This window comes from Mugil cephalus, chromosome 12 (genome assembly GCF_022458985.1).
Source record: "Mugil cephalus isolate CIBA_MC_2020 chromosome 12, CIBA_Mcephalus_1.1, whole genome shotgun sequence".
Taxonomy (NCBI): Eukaryota; Metazoa; Chordata; class Actinopteri; order Mugiliformes; family Mugilidae; genus Mugil; species Mugil cephalus.
The window spans coordinates 14817409-14834703 of NC_061781.1; the positions used below are offsets into that span (position 1 = coordinate 14817409).

Genomic DNA, 17295 nt, shown 5'->3' on the forward strand with positions numbered 1-17295 from the left:
ATAATTCATTTCTCGCCACGACTAATGTTGGAAGCAGTGGCGGTGTTTTTAGTGCAGCTTCTCCTGTGGATTATTTTACTTTATTGTATTTATTTTGTAAAGACAGTGCGCTCTAAATTTAACAGGCTCAGCGACATGGCGATGTAAGCCACGCTTTTACACCTCGACCTCTAAAAGCTTCTGGCGTACAACGTAATTTAAAAAGTAAAATATTTGCCTGTGTTCAGACGAGATGAAGCGCCTATTTTTCTGCACATAAAGCACAAAATTTGATACAATATTTGAATGTGGAAGTGCAAAACGATACACCGAGGCGATTCTTTTTGCTTATACTACTGCTACGAATACTACAATAGAATTATGTTTTAAAAACTAAATGTCAAAATACTTCACAGCAAACAAATAACTGAACATAACAAACACCACAACGCTGAAGAAAAAATCGCAGCAAGTGACGAGCAACAAGTCTCCTTTTGTCTGTTTGAGAACTTAAAGTCTCATTCTCCCATTACATTCTTCAGCATTTAGCTGCACAGTTTCTTTCGATGTCGACGGTGAAATCAAGTGGTTTGTTTAGAAAGCCCTCCCTTATTTTTTGGCCAACTTTTTGTAAGCGAATGCAAACTTTGATTTGCATGCTTAACTGCCCAAAAGACGTAAAGTGTGTAGACAGAAAACGCCGCTATTGGTCTTGATTTTTTAGTTTTTTTTTACCCCCACAATAACCACAAACCTTAAGCAATGCCTTTGAACAATCTACTGATCTTTAACCACAATATTCTAGCATTTAAATGTGGAGCTGCATTTCTCCTGGACGTGTGCGCTTTGTTTTATCATTTATTTTTTTTTTTAAATTAATTTATTCAACTATCACTACTGCAAAAACTTTAAAAGTGCTACTTTTAATTAGTAATTGAAAAAATAATAACAAGCAAAAAATATACTCACGTTATCAATATATATCAGCCGATGCTTGATTATAGGAAGAATCCATTCACTAGTGTGTGTGTCTTGTTTTGTTTTCTTTTGGTTTTTTTTTGTATTTTTTTCTTTTAAATCTCAGTTTTCCCACACCGAAGAGGACGCAAGCCCTGCAGTCATGGCTGCCTACGTGCAATAAAATGATTTGGCTGCAGACGCTTGTTGGTGAATGCCTGGTGGACATCACCTAGACCACAGACGGTCAAAGCCAGTTGTTCTGGACTTGGCAATGCTGAATGTGCTTAATGGTTCATGCTCGCAAATGACTTATGGTTTTGTTTTATCCGAGGTTTGGTGCTCTGCACTTGCAAAGGCATTTGCCACTTTCCACAAATCTGATTTAACAAATCGACAAATATGCGTTTTGACGTTAATGTGCAAATGATGTTTAAATTTCAAATGCCTCGCAGCAGAATATAGCGTGCTAAATAATCCGCTGCCCAGTCAGTTTGTGGTCTCTAGTCATTTCTTTTTAGGCGCCTGAGCTTTATTTTGCACCGCGCTGCGGGCCAAGAAGGCTTGTATCTGACAATGAATTCAAATTGTTTCCTTCTGGCGTTTGTTTGCGTGTATTTATTATGCTCCAACCATCTTGGTGCCCAGTGATTATAAGCAATGGACCTTGACAGACATTTGCATAAAAACTGACTTCATGGATCACACATAATTCCGCAGGCTGTCCCCTGTGCAGCATGTACTCCCGCGGTGGCCTTGTTGCTGTTCGGGGTTTTGCATTCAGATCCACTTCATTATATCTGTTTAACTAACTGTTGCTACAAAACACAATGGCGAGTCCAAAGTGCGCAAATTTACGCAGTGAGCGCGTGTGGCCGCCATTACATATCATTACACGATGAGGCCGATGTTGCTGTAAAGCTTTCAATTAAATATTCCGGCGATGCTTCACAAATTTTCCTTTTCCGTGAGCTATAGGGCAGGGAGGCTGGAGAGGAGTTTCCTCCGCACCCAGGGAGCCAATGGAGTCTCTTGCATGCGCTCACATGAGTTTCTCTGGACAGTTTTTAATGACTGATATTGATGTATGGTAATTTCTTAGCTGGATCACATGACACAATTACCTCAAGAATCGATCAAGATGTATTGCAGGTCTGCCTACGTTTCCGATTTTTTCTCCCTGGCGGGGTCTTTCCACGCGCCCGTGGTGCTATAGATGGACAAAGTTTAACACAACCAGGCTGCCAACTCCTTTCCTCTGTTGCAAGGAGGAAAAGGGAAGACGAGATATGACGGAATACGATGATCGCGGCTGTGCGTCGAATATGTTTTTGCCGAGCTGCACTTATTACGTTTCGACGCCCGATTTTACATCAGTCTCCTCCTTTTTACCGCAGACCACTTCGTGTCAGATTAATTTCCCTTATTCTCCCAACATAGCCCAAGTCCAACCTGTTCGAGAAGTCGCTTTCAGGGATTATGGACTGGACCATCCCAAATGGCACTACAGGGGCAATTACGCGTCTTACTACTCCACGGACGAGATAATGCACCGGGACTTGATCCAGTCCTCCGGCGGCAGGGCGGATGTGATATTCAAAAACGAGTCCTTGTACGGCCACCACGGTGGGACTAGCTCGCCGTGCAATTTCTTCACCAGCGCCGGCCGAAACGGGATTCTCCCCCAGGGCTTTGACCAGTTTTTTGACGCTTCTAACTCGGACAAGACCAACGCGGATCTCCCCAAACAAAAGGCAGACTCTGCCGTTCCCGATGATGCTTCCAACAGCAACCGGGCTTTAACCAGCCTAGAACAGCACAAGGATGACCCGTCCGGGAGCGGCGACGAGGACTCGTCCTCCAACTGCGGCGACAAGAACCAGCAACAGAGTAAGTCGGTATTTTCCTATTCGTATTGGTCAAAAAAGGTGCGCAGCTCAACCACAAGAGTGTCTGCTGTGCACTGTGTCCACCGCCGTGACCGTGCAGGGTTATGTGCCTCTTTATAAGCATGCAAAAGATTTTATATCCCAATAAGGTTTACTTTACGGCTGTAAAGATATTTACAATGGGAAACAGTTAAATAACCATACCTGAATGCTTCCGTGTGTCCTATAAGAATACCGTGTAGCTGGATTTGTATTGATTCGATATTAAAGAATGTTAGAAATCACGTTTTATTCTATACTTAAGTGAGACCTGTGCTGATATAGGATTGCTTTGAAGAACGAAGCCAAAGTGACATTCTTCAAGCGCTAACTTGTGCATACAATCAGTGCAGTTAAGTTCATTTTCATGCAAATTGCTGTCTAGTGTGTGTTAGTGTGTGTGTGTGTGTCTGAGAGAGAGAGTGTGTGAGTGTGTGTAGACAGAGAAAAAGACAAGGCCCCTGTGCACCAACAAATAAATATAATCTGCCAATTTATTAATTTCTGTCAACATTTTTTGACTTCACCTCCAATTTCAAAACCAATTCTAAAACTTCTCTCCCCCCACCTCCCTCCCTCACGTTTTTCTTTTGTCTTGTGCAGGTTCATCAACCAAGTCCAGGAAGAAGAGGTGTCCTTACTCCAAATACCAAATCCGAGAACTTGAACGAGAGTTTTTCTTCAACGTGTATATTAACAAAGAGAAGCGGCTTCAGCTTTCCAGGATGTTAAACCTTACAGATCGGCAAGTGAAGATTTGGTTTCAGAATAGAAGAATGAAAGAGAAAAAGCTGAACCGCGACCGCCTACAGTATTTCACTGGGAATCCTTTATTCTGATACCTGAGTCACACACAAACATCATACACACACACACACGGGGTAAATAATACACACTTGTGTTACAGACTGATCCTGTATATAACATATTAAACTCTAATCAAACTGTTGATTTCTCCCTCAAAAATCAGGCTTTTAGTAAAACAAGCCGCCATTTTTTCCCCCATCATTTACGGCATTTATTTATTTGTATTCAGATATTTTCGCTACCACTATTATTATTATTAATATTATTATTATTATTATTAGTGTTATTTGCGACAAATATTAAATCAAAATTCGAGCTGTGCTTTAAAATTATTTATATTAAATATCCGTAGGCTACTTCCTTGTGTATGTACGTTTGTGAGACGCATGTAGTGTACATTGTGGTGTGAAATAAAGTGAGTCACATGAATTCAACCAAGTTCAACGAAAAATAACATAGGGGGGAATTTCCTATAGATGCATCAGTGGAGCAACTTGGCGCTTGCAGGCTTATTTCCTTTGCTTTGAAACACTGGATTGTTTACTAAACATTGAACCGTCTAGACAGTACAATAAAAGTAGCTGTAAATGTCTAAATAGGGGGCTATTGGACTGTGGTGTCCCAACCCCCAGACCACATGAGGACTGATTCTCCTTCCTGCCTTAAAGTACTTTAACTCCAGGCTAGAAATACTTGGAGTATCCAAGAGATTTTTACGCGTCCGTATTTAGCCCCTTGGGCATCTTGGTAATGTAAGAGGATATTCTAACAAGGATCGACACCCGGAAGGATAAGTAATTCTTCAAGCTTATCTCCTTTTGTAGCATTGGAAACATAGAATCTATGTGTCTGATCGGTCCACAGATTTCCCACCTCCGTCTTTAATTATTGCAGGTGAAACGGTTCCATCTTGGCGCAGAATAACCGTAAACCGGCTGTGCACGAAATCGTCTATTTCCATGCTTCATTTTTTTTACCATTGTGTTATTTTTCTACACCAGCGGGGAGACGGAGAAAATAAATGCGCTAATTCCACACAAACAGTCGCTTTATTGATAATTCATGTGATGCAGCAGGTCATTATTTTCACCGCGCAGCAACAATTAAAGCTCTTGTTAGAGAAAAGTTAACGTCATTGTTGATGAATCACATTTACAGTTATTTCCCAAAAAGGCTGTTAGAGAGCTGAGGTTTCATTAAGCGTTCATTAGCTTGTCGGCTTGTCCTGCAGTGAGATTGCATTGCCAGCTGTGTGGTGTATTTCACTCAGATTCCCGGTGCATCCACATGAGGGCAGACTTTCAGCTCTGGCCGTCGGTGGAAAGGCAGCCAACTTTAACACTGCATGAAACCCAGTCAGTGGAGGAATAATCCGTTCAGCACATCGGTTGTTTATATGTTAATTGTGACTGTAGCTACTGGAGTCTGAGGCGCTCTCAGCAGAATGACATTATTTTAATAAAAAAAACCCCAGTAGTGGTAGTAGTTTATAGACTATATTTATAGAAACACATTGGGCCTGCGGTTTTGTCTGAAGATGCACCTATTAATTATTTCCACCTATTGTCCCATCTGAATTGGTGCATTTCCTGAACACAGACGTTCAGGCAGAATTTCCATTCATATTCATGCGTTTCATAAATAACACGATGAAGAGTAGAAATTAAATTCTACCATGTGTGTTTCTCATTCTCATCTTAAACATTTACGTATAGGCCACATAATCGCACAGGCCACTATCTCTCTCTACAGGCTCAAAAATATCATGGCGTTAATACTGTTGTACATTACGTTTCCTTTCTTTTAATTTCATTTTTGCAGCGGTAAATCTCGTATTAAATTATTGTCTGTTTGAGTCTGGCTATTTTCTGTAAAACGCAGACTAAAGACTTACAGGTACAAGCTAAAAAGGGGCAAATGTGTAGTTTTCATGTTCAGTGTTTTGGTTTTGCTCGAGCCAAAGTTTGTGTCCATTTTTAACGCAAGACATCTCAACAACAGCATCTCCTGGTACTTACTTTAAACGTATTATTATAGTAAACTCATTATTGTTATTATTGTTATCATGACGGGCCTTTTTTTAAAAAAAATATATAAATGAAGACGTTTCATTGAGCCACATTCATCCTTCATGTCTTAAATATATTCGTGTATATTTTGTATGTATGTATATGAATTGTTGATTTTACCTGAAGAATATACTCGCATTAAAGAGTTTGTTTTCACACTATAATAAAAAAATAGTCCAATGTTATATTTGCGCTATTGTCATTATTAGCATCACCACAATTAAACTATACATCTATGTATTTATTTATTTGTTCATTTATTTAATCCTGTGGTATTTAGATTAAATGCACACCATACATGTGGATTTATTTACCACATCTCTGTAAATCCTCTCAAGCTTATCGCATTTATACCAAAGATTGAATTATTTCACCGCCTTTTCTGCGTTTTGTTGTTTCATGGAATGTGGCCTGCATTCATTTATATTTTTCTGTCTCGGGGACAAAGTGTTTTTGTCCTTCTTGTTCAGCGGCCAAGGCTCTTTATCGTGCACACATTCGCCTTCCTTGCAGGCTGAAACAATGGAGCACTTGGGAAAATTACGCCGAGGCTGCGCACACCGCCAACTCCGGCAGGTTAGTGTGAACGTTTGGACTTCGAAAATAGCCTTAAACATGAGAAAGCAAGGACATTGTTCTCGATGGTCTGAGCATTAAAAAAAAAAAGGAAAAAGGAGCGTGTTTGGTAACATTAAAGTTGGGCAAAACTATAACGTTGACCTTCACTCGTACAAGCCTTGGAGTATTTATTTAAATCCGTGGAAGGTGCCACCCACATGTTTACGTCTGGTGTCCATGTTTAGTACAATATCTTGCAGGAAAATCTAAAATGATCGTTGTCGGGTGACGAAGGGATTTGCTTGATTACAGAAATTAAATAAGTGCAGCAGAATTGTTGTGCAAATACCAGTATAGTACAAACATCAAACCCCTCGTTTGTAATAGCTACTACTACTAACACTAATAATACTAATAATGATGGAGGAATCGGTAAATTTCCATTTTGCATTTTTATCTTTTTATTTCCACTTTATTTAAAATATATTGAGGTGTATGCAAACGCAGCTTATTTGTGGGCTTTCCAGCTGGTGGATTTGGAGTCATGTGAAGAGTTAACGTGGATAAAAATAGCTTTCTAAATATCCCAAAGTGCAGCTGTTGCTTGTATGCGCCATGTAGACTGCATTTTACACACACAAACACACACATTCCAGTCTCTCTCTAGCTCTCTCTACAGTCTGACTTCCACACAAAGACAATTACTTTTTTTTATTATTCTTAAGGATTTTTCCCATTAAAACATTTCACAGAGCCTCGCCGGTCAACCAGGTAAGGTCCAGCGGAAGGTGAGGCGTTTTTAGTGCGCTCCAAATAGTCTTTTAAATGTAATTGTTTCAGTTTTTATTGAACAGCCGCCGTTAGTCCCGCGATGCCCCGCTGCCTGCGCGACTCTGCAAAACCAATTTCAAGTCCGTGTTGTAGGTGTCGCTGTTGACCACGTCTGCGTCCGCAGTGCGAGCGTGTGCGGGGAGAGGAGGCTGCGTCTCAAGGCCATTTTCAAATCTCATTGGTGGGCTTGTCATGTGGTCGGGAGGCATCCTGACTTACAGATTGTTTTTCCTAGATATGTCAGCTTACAAAGGACATCTCTCTCCTCCAAAGAACTTAACCCCCCAAAAATGTCCTTTCCCAGTAGCTCACCTGCGGCAAACACGTTTTTAGTGGACTCTTTAATTGGTGCTTGCAGGACGGACAGCTTTTACTCCAGCAGCAGCATGTACATGCCGTCTGGCTCAGAAATGGGAACTTACGGAATGCAAACCTGTGGACTCCTGCCGTCTTTCGGCAAAAGAGGGGAGGTCAACCACCAAAATATGGGCATGAATGTCCACTCGTACATACCTCAATTAGATAACTGGACTGATCCGAACAGACCCTGTAGAATAGAGCCGCCCAGTCAGATGTCAAACTGTGCATTTTCACAGAGCATAAAGGAAGAGAGTAACTGCTGCATGTACTCGGATAAGAGAGTGCAAAAAGTCAGCTCGCCAGAGGTCCCCGCATATTCTAGCGTTATTCCCGAATCTTGTCCGGCCGATGGTCCCGAGATCCCGGTCCCGGGCTATTTCAGACTGAGCCAAACTTATGCGAACGGGAAACATCCTGAAAGCTACTGCCATGATCCGCCGAGTCCGAACCCGACACTGATGCAGCTCAGTCGGGTCACCCCGAAACCGCAGTCCTCCTCCTCCTCGGCGCCCTCTAATTTTGCAGAGGTGGAAAAGAAAGTCGAGGACGTTCCGCAAAACCCCGAGACCACGAGAACGCCGCTCCCCGCAGAGAGCCCGGATCCCGAGTCCAGCTCGGAGGAGAAAACGGTGGAAGCCCCCGTGTCCAGTCCCGAGCTGTTACAGAAAGAAAGCAAAGGTGGGTTGGCTACAATGAAAGCTTTTATCTCGTGGCACTGTGCTGAGAAGGCTCCGGCGTCATAAAACCAAGTATAAAACACAAACAACCCTAAAGTCGTAATGTTTAATGAGAGTCTTTCTCAGGTTGCAGTAATAGGCAACACAGAATGATTTTACCATGCAGCATGCAGCCCATGTCTCCTTTCTCCCCCCTCAGATAGCCATTCCAGTTTAAACTATCTCACCTTCCACAGCCTTGTTCAATTTAATTATTTTCCCATAAACTAAAAGCCTATAATAAGATGCTGCTGTAATTTTACCACCAGTTTGAAATCTTTGTTTTAAGTTGAGGATTAAGTTATTCAGGGAACTCCAGAAATTGATGCATTTTGGTGCGTTATGCTCTCTGCCTTTAACTAGACTCATGCTCATTTGATAATAATTTTAAAGTTTTATAAATTGAATTAACTGTTACGCGTTTATTCATTTTGAGTTCCTATAAAATTAATAGGTATTTTTTTAGAGCTGTATTAAGATGCATTCCTCGTGTGCTCTTGGATCAGTTGGGGTTTCATTTTATCTTTGTTTTTATTGGTAATGTCATAATAACACCCCCTGCTTTTTATTTATTCGGAGAAGGCGTGTGTGTTGTGTGTTGCTGTGTGTTATTTCCCAGAGGTGAAATCCAGGTTAGGAGATGAGATTTTCTTGGAGAGGAAGTTGAAGTGCTTGGCTAAAAATACTGTCTGATTTTTTAATTTATTTATTTTTTTGTGTCTTTGCAGACTGCAAGGGCGAGACGTTAACAAACAACTGGTTAACAGCCAAAAGCGGGAGAAAGAAAAGGTGCCCTTACACAAAGCACCAGACCTTGGAGTTGGAGAAGGAGTTTCTGTTCAATATGTACCTGACCCGAGAGCGCCGCCTAGAGATCAGCAGGAGCGTCAACCTGACCGACAGGCAGGTCAAGATCTGGTTTCAGAACCGCAGGATGAAGCTGAAGAAAATGAACAGGGAAAACCGCATCCGTGAACTGACATCAAATCTCACCTTTTCGTGAGCTCGCATGCGTCAGGGTTTTAGCTGTCTTACTCCCCCTCCCGTCCACCCTCCTCCCACCCACTCATATTCAGTTTGATGCTTTAGTGGCATTGGACGTTTATCTGAAATCTCAACGAAACTGTGACTAAATATACTTGTCAAACTTAGTACATTGTATGGCGTCGTGTCTTTGTTTTATTTTATCACAGGGTAGCCTTTTTAGTCTTAAGTTATTGGAGAAGTGCTTCCTCCCTCTGCGAGCAGACGTGGATGTTGTGTCGATATGACGAGCTGTGGAAAGAGTTACTCTATTTCAGTCGTGAAAGCACATTCATTGTGGTATAGTGCAGCATTTGTTTTGCAGTAAGCCATTTGCTCAATAGTGAAATGTTTCTATGGGCTTTCAAAGTGGTGGAAAACAATGTTATTCTGTGAATTAATTGCATGTTTGTGGCATGTATCTTGCAATAAATATTGTCAAAGAATCTCGTTTTATATCTGTTCATTCTATAATTATCTCAGGTATTTGCCACTGACCTGTGCACTGGCGAAATCTGCATATTATTTAACATTGGAGTTTTTACGCACGGTTTTGCTCGGTAAGAAAAAACCCAAAAGAAAACAAGAAAAAAAAAACGTTCTTAGCTACAAGGAAAATCCGTAATAAATATTTCAGAACTGTGTCTAATTTCATTAAAAGCTTACACTTGTAGTATTTCAATTTTTAACAAAATTAAAACTTGAAAAGACTTTGTTTCTGTGATGCCAGAACATTTCTTTAAACTGACAAATGGGATGGTCATGCCTGCCTTTAAAGATCACACAGCTCACTGGATACGAGAAAAATACGCACAGATATTTTGCTATTGAGAGCAAAAATAAAATAAAATAAAATAAATAATAAAAAAATAAATAAATACGTACATATTAAAAAAAAATATGTCCTTCATTCCAACCCCAATCGTCTGTTTCTGCATATAAGATGTGCAGCTCGAGGGATGCAAAGAAGCGAAGACGTCTAATGAAATAAACGTGGTGTTACTTTTATGTCCAGGCCCGTTTAAACTAATGGTTTTAAGGACTGTAAGAAGTTATGTTCAAGCACAAATTCACATGAAGCAAAGCAATCTGTCCTCTTCCTCTCGGGCGAATGCGGCCTTTTTGTTTGTTGTGTACACAAAATATAACTTTCATTATTTAGTCAAAAACATATTTGTATCCCTGACAACCTGGTAATCCAGTTGACAGATTTGACCTAAATATTCAGTGTTTACTTTGAATCTTTGGATGTGAAATTCTGCTTTATGTGAGTGTATGTAAAGCATGCATACATTTATATATATATAGCTTAAAAATGGGTAAAATGCGCAGGCTATTCCCTTTAAATTACGCACACAGATGAACCTCTTCAGGTCTCCTTTTATTGACGGCACGTATAATCACACGCACCTCATAAAACATTTATTGATACATTATTGCTCTCCTTTGAATGAATACAGTAATTTCACAACCGCCGTTTCCGACTCGACTTAAAAAATTAAACCGGCCCAGAAAATACGTTTCCTCGCCCAATATTTAACAATGGATATGCCGCGTTGTGAACGGAAATGGCGTCTGTTATTTTACAGCATGTTATTACATGTATTTTACGAGGACCCTGTAAAGTCTATAAACCCCTTTTACTGGCATTGAGGGTATCAAGACGATATTAAGAGTTTTCTCAAGCCTTAAGATACAAGAAATCCGAGTTGGTGGACTGTGTGTGGAAAAAAAGTGTCTTATTCCTTCCATGGTGCTGCATGTTTTGTTGCAATTCGTCCCGCAGCCACACGCTCATGAGAAACAAGAAAGAAAAAAAAGAAAAAAAAATTATATGTGCGATTGTTTTTTCCCTCCAGTCACATCAGATGGGGCTTTTTATTATTTGTGAAATGAAAAGCTAAATTAAACCTGACGAAAAAAAAGACTGAGAGCAAGGGCAGGATTGATTTACTCGCTGTATTGGTAAATATGACCACGTGATCCATGTAACCAATCCCAGTAGATGCAGGCCAGCAAAAATACTATGATTGTTCATCGAGGGAAGCTTCCCGTAACAGTGCAACCCTTATTATATGAGTAGGAAGAGATCAAAAATGTCTTCCAGTGGCACTCTCAGTAACTGCTATGTGGACGCTGTAATGGGGCAGGAGCCGGAGGATGTGTACGGCGCTCGCTTTATTCAGGCTCCACACGCGATGACCCCGAGGCCGTCAGGTGCTGGGGACAACGCAGACTTCTCCTCGTGTAATTTTGCACCAAAGTCCGCCGTTTTCCCGTCGTCCTGGTCCTCGGTTCATCCTCAGGGGATATATCACCCGTACGTCCACCACCACCACCACCACCAGTCCCATCTGCCCGCCTCGGACGGCAGATATGTCGGCGTCCGATCCTGGATGGACCCAATCTCGAACCACGTTTCGTTCGCCGGATTCCACTCCAGCAGTCGGCCGTACGGGACAAAGCCAGATGTACTGCCAGCGAAGGCTGCGGAGTGCGACACGTTGGAGGCAGAGACTCGGCCGCTCGCCGGCGAATTCGCCTGTGGAGTATCGGAGTGTCCAGAAAAAGCGACCAAGGAGCACAGTGGAAGTGAGCTTTCGAGCCACAGCGAGCCCAAAGAGGAGAAACAACAACAACTTGACCCAAGTAAGTAAACCAAATAGCCGGTCCTGATTTACAACCCCAAGAACTGTATGAGCTGGGTGTGTAAAACTGGAGGTTTTACTAACCTATAAAAGTGTCTCGTACCATACCGTGGCTCCGACAAGGAAAACCCGCCCTGCAAAGGTTATGGCACGGATCCTCATGTTTTTTAGTGTCCCCCCCAAAATGCATTGCCTACACATTGTGCTGTTTCCATAAGATTCTAGCTCAGGAGACTTTGTGATTAGACATGGACCAGATTTCTTTCTTTCTGTCTTTCTGTTGGCAAGGGCATATCAGCACAAACAGAACCACATGTAATTAAACTGGCCTGTTTTGGGTAATTGTCTATCATAATAGCACGTTTCACTTTTGATTTTCTGCTCTCATTTGGAAACATTTATACGAGTTTAAAGTTTACAACAAAATAAATACATCTAATTTATTCATATATATATATGTACATATATTTTTTTATTCCCCCTACTTTTCAGACAACCCTGCAGCAAACTGGATTCATGCGCGCTCGACGAGAAAGAAGAGATGTCCTTACACCAAATATCAGACTTTAGAGCTGGAGAAGGAGTTCCTCTACAACATGTATTTGACAAGGGACCGGCGCTATGAGGTGGCCCGCATACTCAGTTTAACCGAGAGACAAGTGAAGATCTGGTTCCAGAACAGGAGGATGAAAATGAAGAAGATGAACAGAGAGAGGGGCGGAAAGGATCACCTATAAGTCCACCGCTGCCTGGTGCCATATCACACATTTTCACAAAAGGAAGCCATCTCTGAACAATTAACTTTATTTTAGTAGGAGCCTCCGTAGCCATCTTATTTTTTAGGAATCTTTTAAGCATCACGACATTATGGCCAAAAAAATGACAGTAAATGTTTTAAGTCATCTATTTTTTTTTTTTTCGTTTACAAAGCCACAAAAACAAACTGGGAAACGTGCCTAAAGCTTATGTGTATTGCTTTTATAGTTTATATTAAGAATTTGGAGTTGTATATAAAACGTGTTCACAGCAATTACTTTTGACTGCTGTCTATGCCAGCACACACTGTTTTAGTAAAACGTGAATGGACCTGTTTTACTGACTTTTACTTGTTAAGAGATGTTTTAATACGCGTATTAAGGTTCCTCATTGAAAGTGAGACGGTGCATTACTTGGGAAGAATCCAATCCTCTATTTTTTTTTTTTTTTCATAGAGAACAGTAAATACTTAAAGATTTTTTTTTCAAGTTAACATACTAGGCGCGTAAGTAATTCGGGTTTTATAAATAATAATAATAAAAAAAATCCCATTTGACCATTTACACGCAGATACCGCCCTAGGTGGTGGCGCACGGCATTATTATGATAGAGAATTTAACCCAAAGGTAAGCTGAATTTTCTCATTAGCAACCACCTAAAACTAATCTTCAGATGTTAGATGAATTAAAAACGCTCTTAAATCCCACATTAAGACGCTTGCTGCGAGTTAAATTCCACTCTCCTGAACAGCACATTTTAAATGTAGAATTACAAGTAATAAAGTGTTTACGATTGGGAGAGGAGGTGTTGCGGCGGATTTCCAATTTATTGTCCAACTTGTACTAACAATTACTTTAAAGCAGGAAGAAACGCGGTCCAATAAAGCTATAGAAATGGCTAGACGTCTGGCCTAAATTAGTTTATGGGCCTGGCCAGTAATTACGCTCCCCTTTGAAAAGCCCTTTTCTTGGGCGCTTGCGTCTGTTGCTGACAAACAGAATGTAGACACTTTTCCACAGGGTGTCTGGTCGATGAATTGTTTTAGAGGAAATCACCCCCACCTTAATGGTCACGTTTATTCATCAACTGCACTTCCCACCGGTGGGAACAAAAAAAAAAAAAAAAACTTAACTTTGACTGGTGAGAGATGCACTCTTACCTCCTGTCTTTTTATTTTGAAGTGAAATGCTGAACCGGAACTTAATTTGTCCTACTTTTACATCTGGATATGTAATGAAATATTCTATAAGATTTTTGTTGTTGTTCTTAAATTAATTTTTTTTAAAATTTCAATTAAATGATGCACCTCTGATACAGTGTGTTTACATTGACCAGAATAGTCTTTGAAGAGTGCTGCGGGCGCTAGAGGGCGATGTTGTCCTTTAAGTGTCAGTCGCAGCCGGTTGGAACATGCAGACAACACATGGACCATACCATTCTCCATCTGTGATTTATGTGATAAATGTGTGGCGTCGTGATAAACGCGTCTGTTAAAGGAGCACGTTCCCTTTTAACTGCTGCAAACTTTGAAAGTCCCTGTTTATGTTTTTAATATCGCTGTATACCGAAATCTCGTGACACCTTCCAAGCCCCATATATTTCGAGGCACACTGGCACAGAAAAGCAGCCAAGTTTAGAGAAAAGGCTCACTGCAGTGGGCCCAGCCACTCTTTAACACTACGAAAAGCAAGAATATTAAAGAAAAAAATCCTCAAAGAGACTCATCTGAACTTCATCGAATGGATTTTGATATTTTTAATGCACAACTAAGTAGCGCTTTGCTGCGTCCTTGTGTAGTGATATAATAAAAGTGCCAACGTCTTACTTCATGTGGCTTGCCTGCGTGCGCGGCCTTATTTATTCCACTCAGTGGAATCTGCCACAGTGAACAGATTTAAACGACGTGTTGTTGTTGTTGTTTTAAACCGTCTTAACGCAAACCATACAGAGGAGTGTAGTTATTTTTTGCATTTTTTTCTCCTTCTGGATGATGCAACCTCCTAAAAAAAAATCTATACTATTCACACAAACGCTGCTTCTAGTCTTTGGTAACATATGAAAAACAAATACATTAAATATAACATTTAAAATGAAACACGGGGGACGTTATTATGCCCCCAAACACAATTTTTGGTCTCTGTAGAATCGGGTTACAGGATCAGAAACCCACTAACCATCAGCAAAGGTATGGTAATACACTTATACGGTTACTATCTTGATAGGATCTAAACAGGTTTTGACACATCAGATGATATCTCTGTGCTTTTCTTTTTTTTTTCTTTTTTTCTTTCTTTTTTTTTTCTGTTGGGTCAGTCTGTAGGGGGAAGGATAATTGTACTGTGAGAGATGCAGAGCTGTGTGCTGTTTTGTGTCCTGTGGAGACAGAGCGAACGTTACTTCAGTCATCACCACTGTAAGTGATAGCTGTCATGTGGGTAGCAGTTGTTTAGAGTATTCCAACGCCGACATGTAACAATGGTTTATTATATTGGACATATTAAATTGATTATTTGCCTCTTGATGTTACGACATGCCACCGGACTGATCGTTCTAAACAGTGTGTCACGATTTAAAACGTGACTCCAAGGCGACGAAGGCCATCTTCTTTTACGCGCGCAATTACGCACCGTTTACGCGCGGCTTTAATTCGACAACGAGAATATTTATTAGTTTCATAGACCACGAGCCAAGGCGGACAAACAAGAGGGGCACAATTGGAGGGAATTTCTTTAAATTTCTGTGCGGTCACCCCCTCATTTCGCCGCCACTGGTCGTCATGTGCCTCTTTACTTATGAGTGAGCAGGGTCAGCTATTTCAGTCTCAGTCATGTCACGCACGTAAATGCTCCGTTGATCAATTTCCACACACTTCGTCCTGCCTTTTTTTTTATTATTTTTTTTTATTTTATTTTATTTTTTTTATTTCAGTCAAGGTTGCATGTAGGTCACAATATTGACCGTGAAAATTAGCCGAGTCTCGCGGATTTGAAGCACACCTTCTGTGTTGATGTGCGGGCCTTTGCAGTCGGTTTGTGAAATGGTTTATTAGGGCAAAGGGGGGAAATACAAAACGCTAATAAACTGAAAGAAAAGCAGACGAATTATATAAATTATGTTTGTGCTTAATATAAATCACTTCCAGTATCACACGCAGCTTTGATGTCCATAACAACAGCCTTTATATTTATTTGTTACGTTTACATATTTAATCCAATATTTATATTATCAAACTTCAACCACAGTAAACCTTGTACAGGCATATTATTAGTGTTACTATTTTACATTGATTTGTTCCTTATTAGCGCATTAGTTTCAACCAGTATATTAAATTTATTACATCAATGGGACACTGATTCCCCAACCTACAAACAAAATGCTATAGTTGCTTTAGTTTATGTCTCGGATCTTTCCTCAAGTTTACAGAGAAATTAAAATCCATCTGATAAAAAGCTTTCTATCATCAGCCCAATCCACCATCACTAAACATGTTCATCATTTACATTTACAGCGAAGCGCCTTCAGAGCAGCTGAAGTCTCGGTTTGACAACAGACGTTCAAAGTGAACTGTAACACATTGCATGCTAATTTCCTGCAGTGCATTTCAATGAGAGAAAGGGCCTGCGGAAGAATACAGCACGACTCTGCGGAGGAACACAGAACGGTGCTGCGTCTGACGTGAATGAAACAATGTGGTTTGTGGAGTGTAGGTGTGCAGCCTTCTCTGGTTTATGGGAGGTATTTGTAGCCCGGAGTCTTTAATTTAAGCTGCACAGTTGCGAAGTTACTGTAAACTCAAATTTTGATCAGCCATGTATTTATCCATCTTTGTGACAGACGTTTATAGTGAATTCATTTGGAAAATCGCAATATAATATATAATGTGTATATTTGCTAACTATCTTTTCGGCCTCTGCGCATGTTTGGCGTGATCAGAAATAAACCGCCTCGCTGAGGCCACAAATCTGATTACCTATGCTTTCCTGATTGACACCTCTCTTTTTACGCACGTGTCAAATTTCTCAAATTCAGGAATGATTAAGTTATTTGAAAATGTCTTCAGACCGTACACCAAAAAATTCAACGGCGCACACAACAATAATTTACAGTCCAATTTCCTTTAAAGCTTCCTCGTGTTATCGGCTAATTTGGCCATATATTTTGTAACTCGATTAGTATGCCTTGAGAGAACAAAAGAAGGCGCACCATAACCAGGAATTAATAAGGAGACGTGGAGACCTGCTCCTCTGAGCCCTGCTGTCCTGGTGGATACCAGGTCTTTATTAGGGTCTAACAGTGTTGCAGCTGTGTGTATTAGTTTACAGCCACTAGCTGCAGTTATATTGCACCCATGCACCAAAATACGCACCGCCTCCCTCCTACTGTATTTCTGGCCTTCTCTTTTTTTTATGTATCAGTCCAGGATTTTAAAACAAACTAATCTGACAGTGTTTCCACGAGAAACGCGTTTAACTATTTAATTATTTAACTAATTTGTAGTCTTGGAGCAGACGCAATTGTTCTCCACAATGACCACCGTGAGCTCACCCTGCACTTGTTCACCCGTGTAAAACACACGGATAATATAGATCCACTGGAACTTGGACACTCTTCTAACGTCAGTGAGCTCAGATGCAAAAAGGCGGTTACGATATGTGAGAAAAAT

General features: G+C 40.7%; 3 protein-coding genes across 3 annotated transcripts; all 3 read left to right on the forward strand.

The window, feature by feature from the left end:
- Window positions 1-2055: 2055 nt before the first annotated feature.
- Window positions 2056-4835, forward strand: hoxd11a (homeobox D11a). The gene is made up of 2 exons (XM_047600160.1): window positions 2056-2826; window positions 3468-4835. Exons 1-2 carry the CDS (start codon window positions 2226-2228, stop codon window positions 3701-3703), a joined length of 837 nt encoding a protein of 278 aa, XP_047456116.1. The 5' UTR covers window positions 2056-2225; the 3' UTR covers window positions 3704-4835.
- A 1942-nt stretch (window positions 4836-6777) lies between these two features.
- On the forward strand, window positions 6778-9674 carry hoxd10a (homeobox D10a). Its single transcript, XM_047601083.1, has 2 exons — window positions 6778-8167; window positions 8934-9674. The coding sequence occupies exons 1-2, from the start codon at window positions 7420-7422 to the stop codon at window positions 9206-9208; spliced, it is 1023 nt and encodes a 340-aa protein (XP_047457039.1). The 5' UTR covers window positions 6778-7419; the 3' UTR covers window positions 9209-9674.
- Window positions 9675-10468: 794 nt separating this feature from the next.
- On the forward strand, window positions 10469-15519 carry hoxd9a (homeobox D9a). The gene is made up of 2 exons (XM_047600080.1): window positions 10469-11877; window positions 12369-15519. Exons 1-2 carry the CDS (start codon window positions 11304-11306, stop codon window positions 12611-12613), a joined length of 819 nt encoding a protein of 272 aa, XP_047456036.1. The 5' UTR covers window positions 10469-11303; the 3' UTR covers window positions 12614-15519.
- The last annotated feature ends 1776 nt before the right edge of the window (window positions 15520-17295 follow it).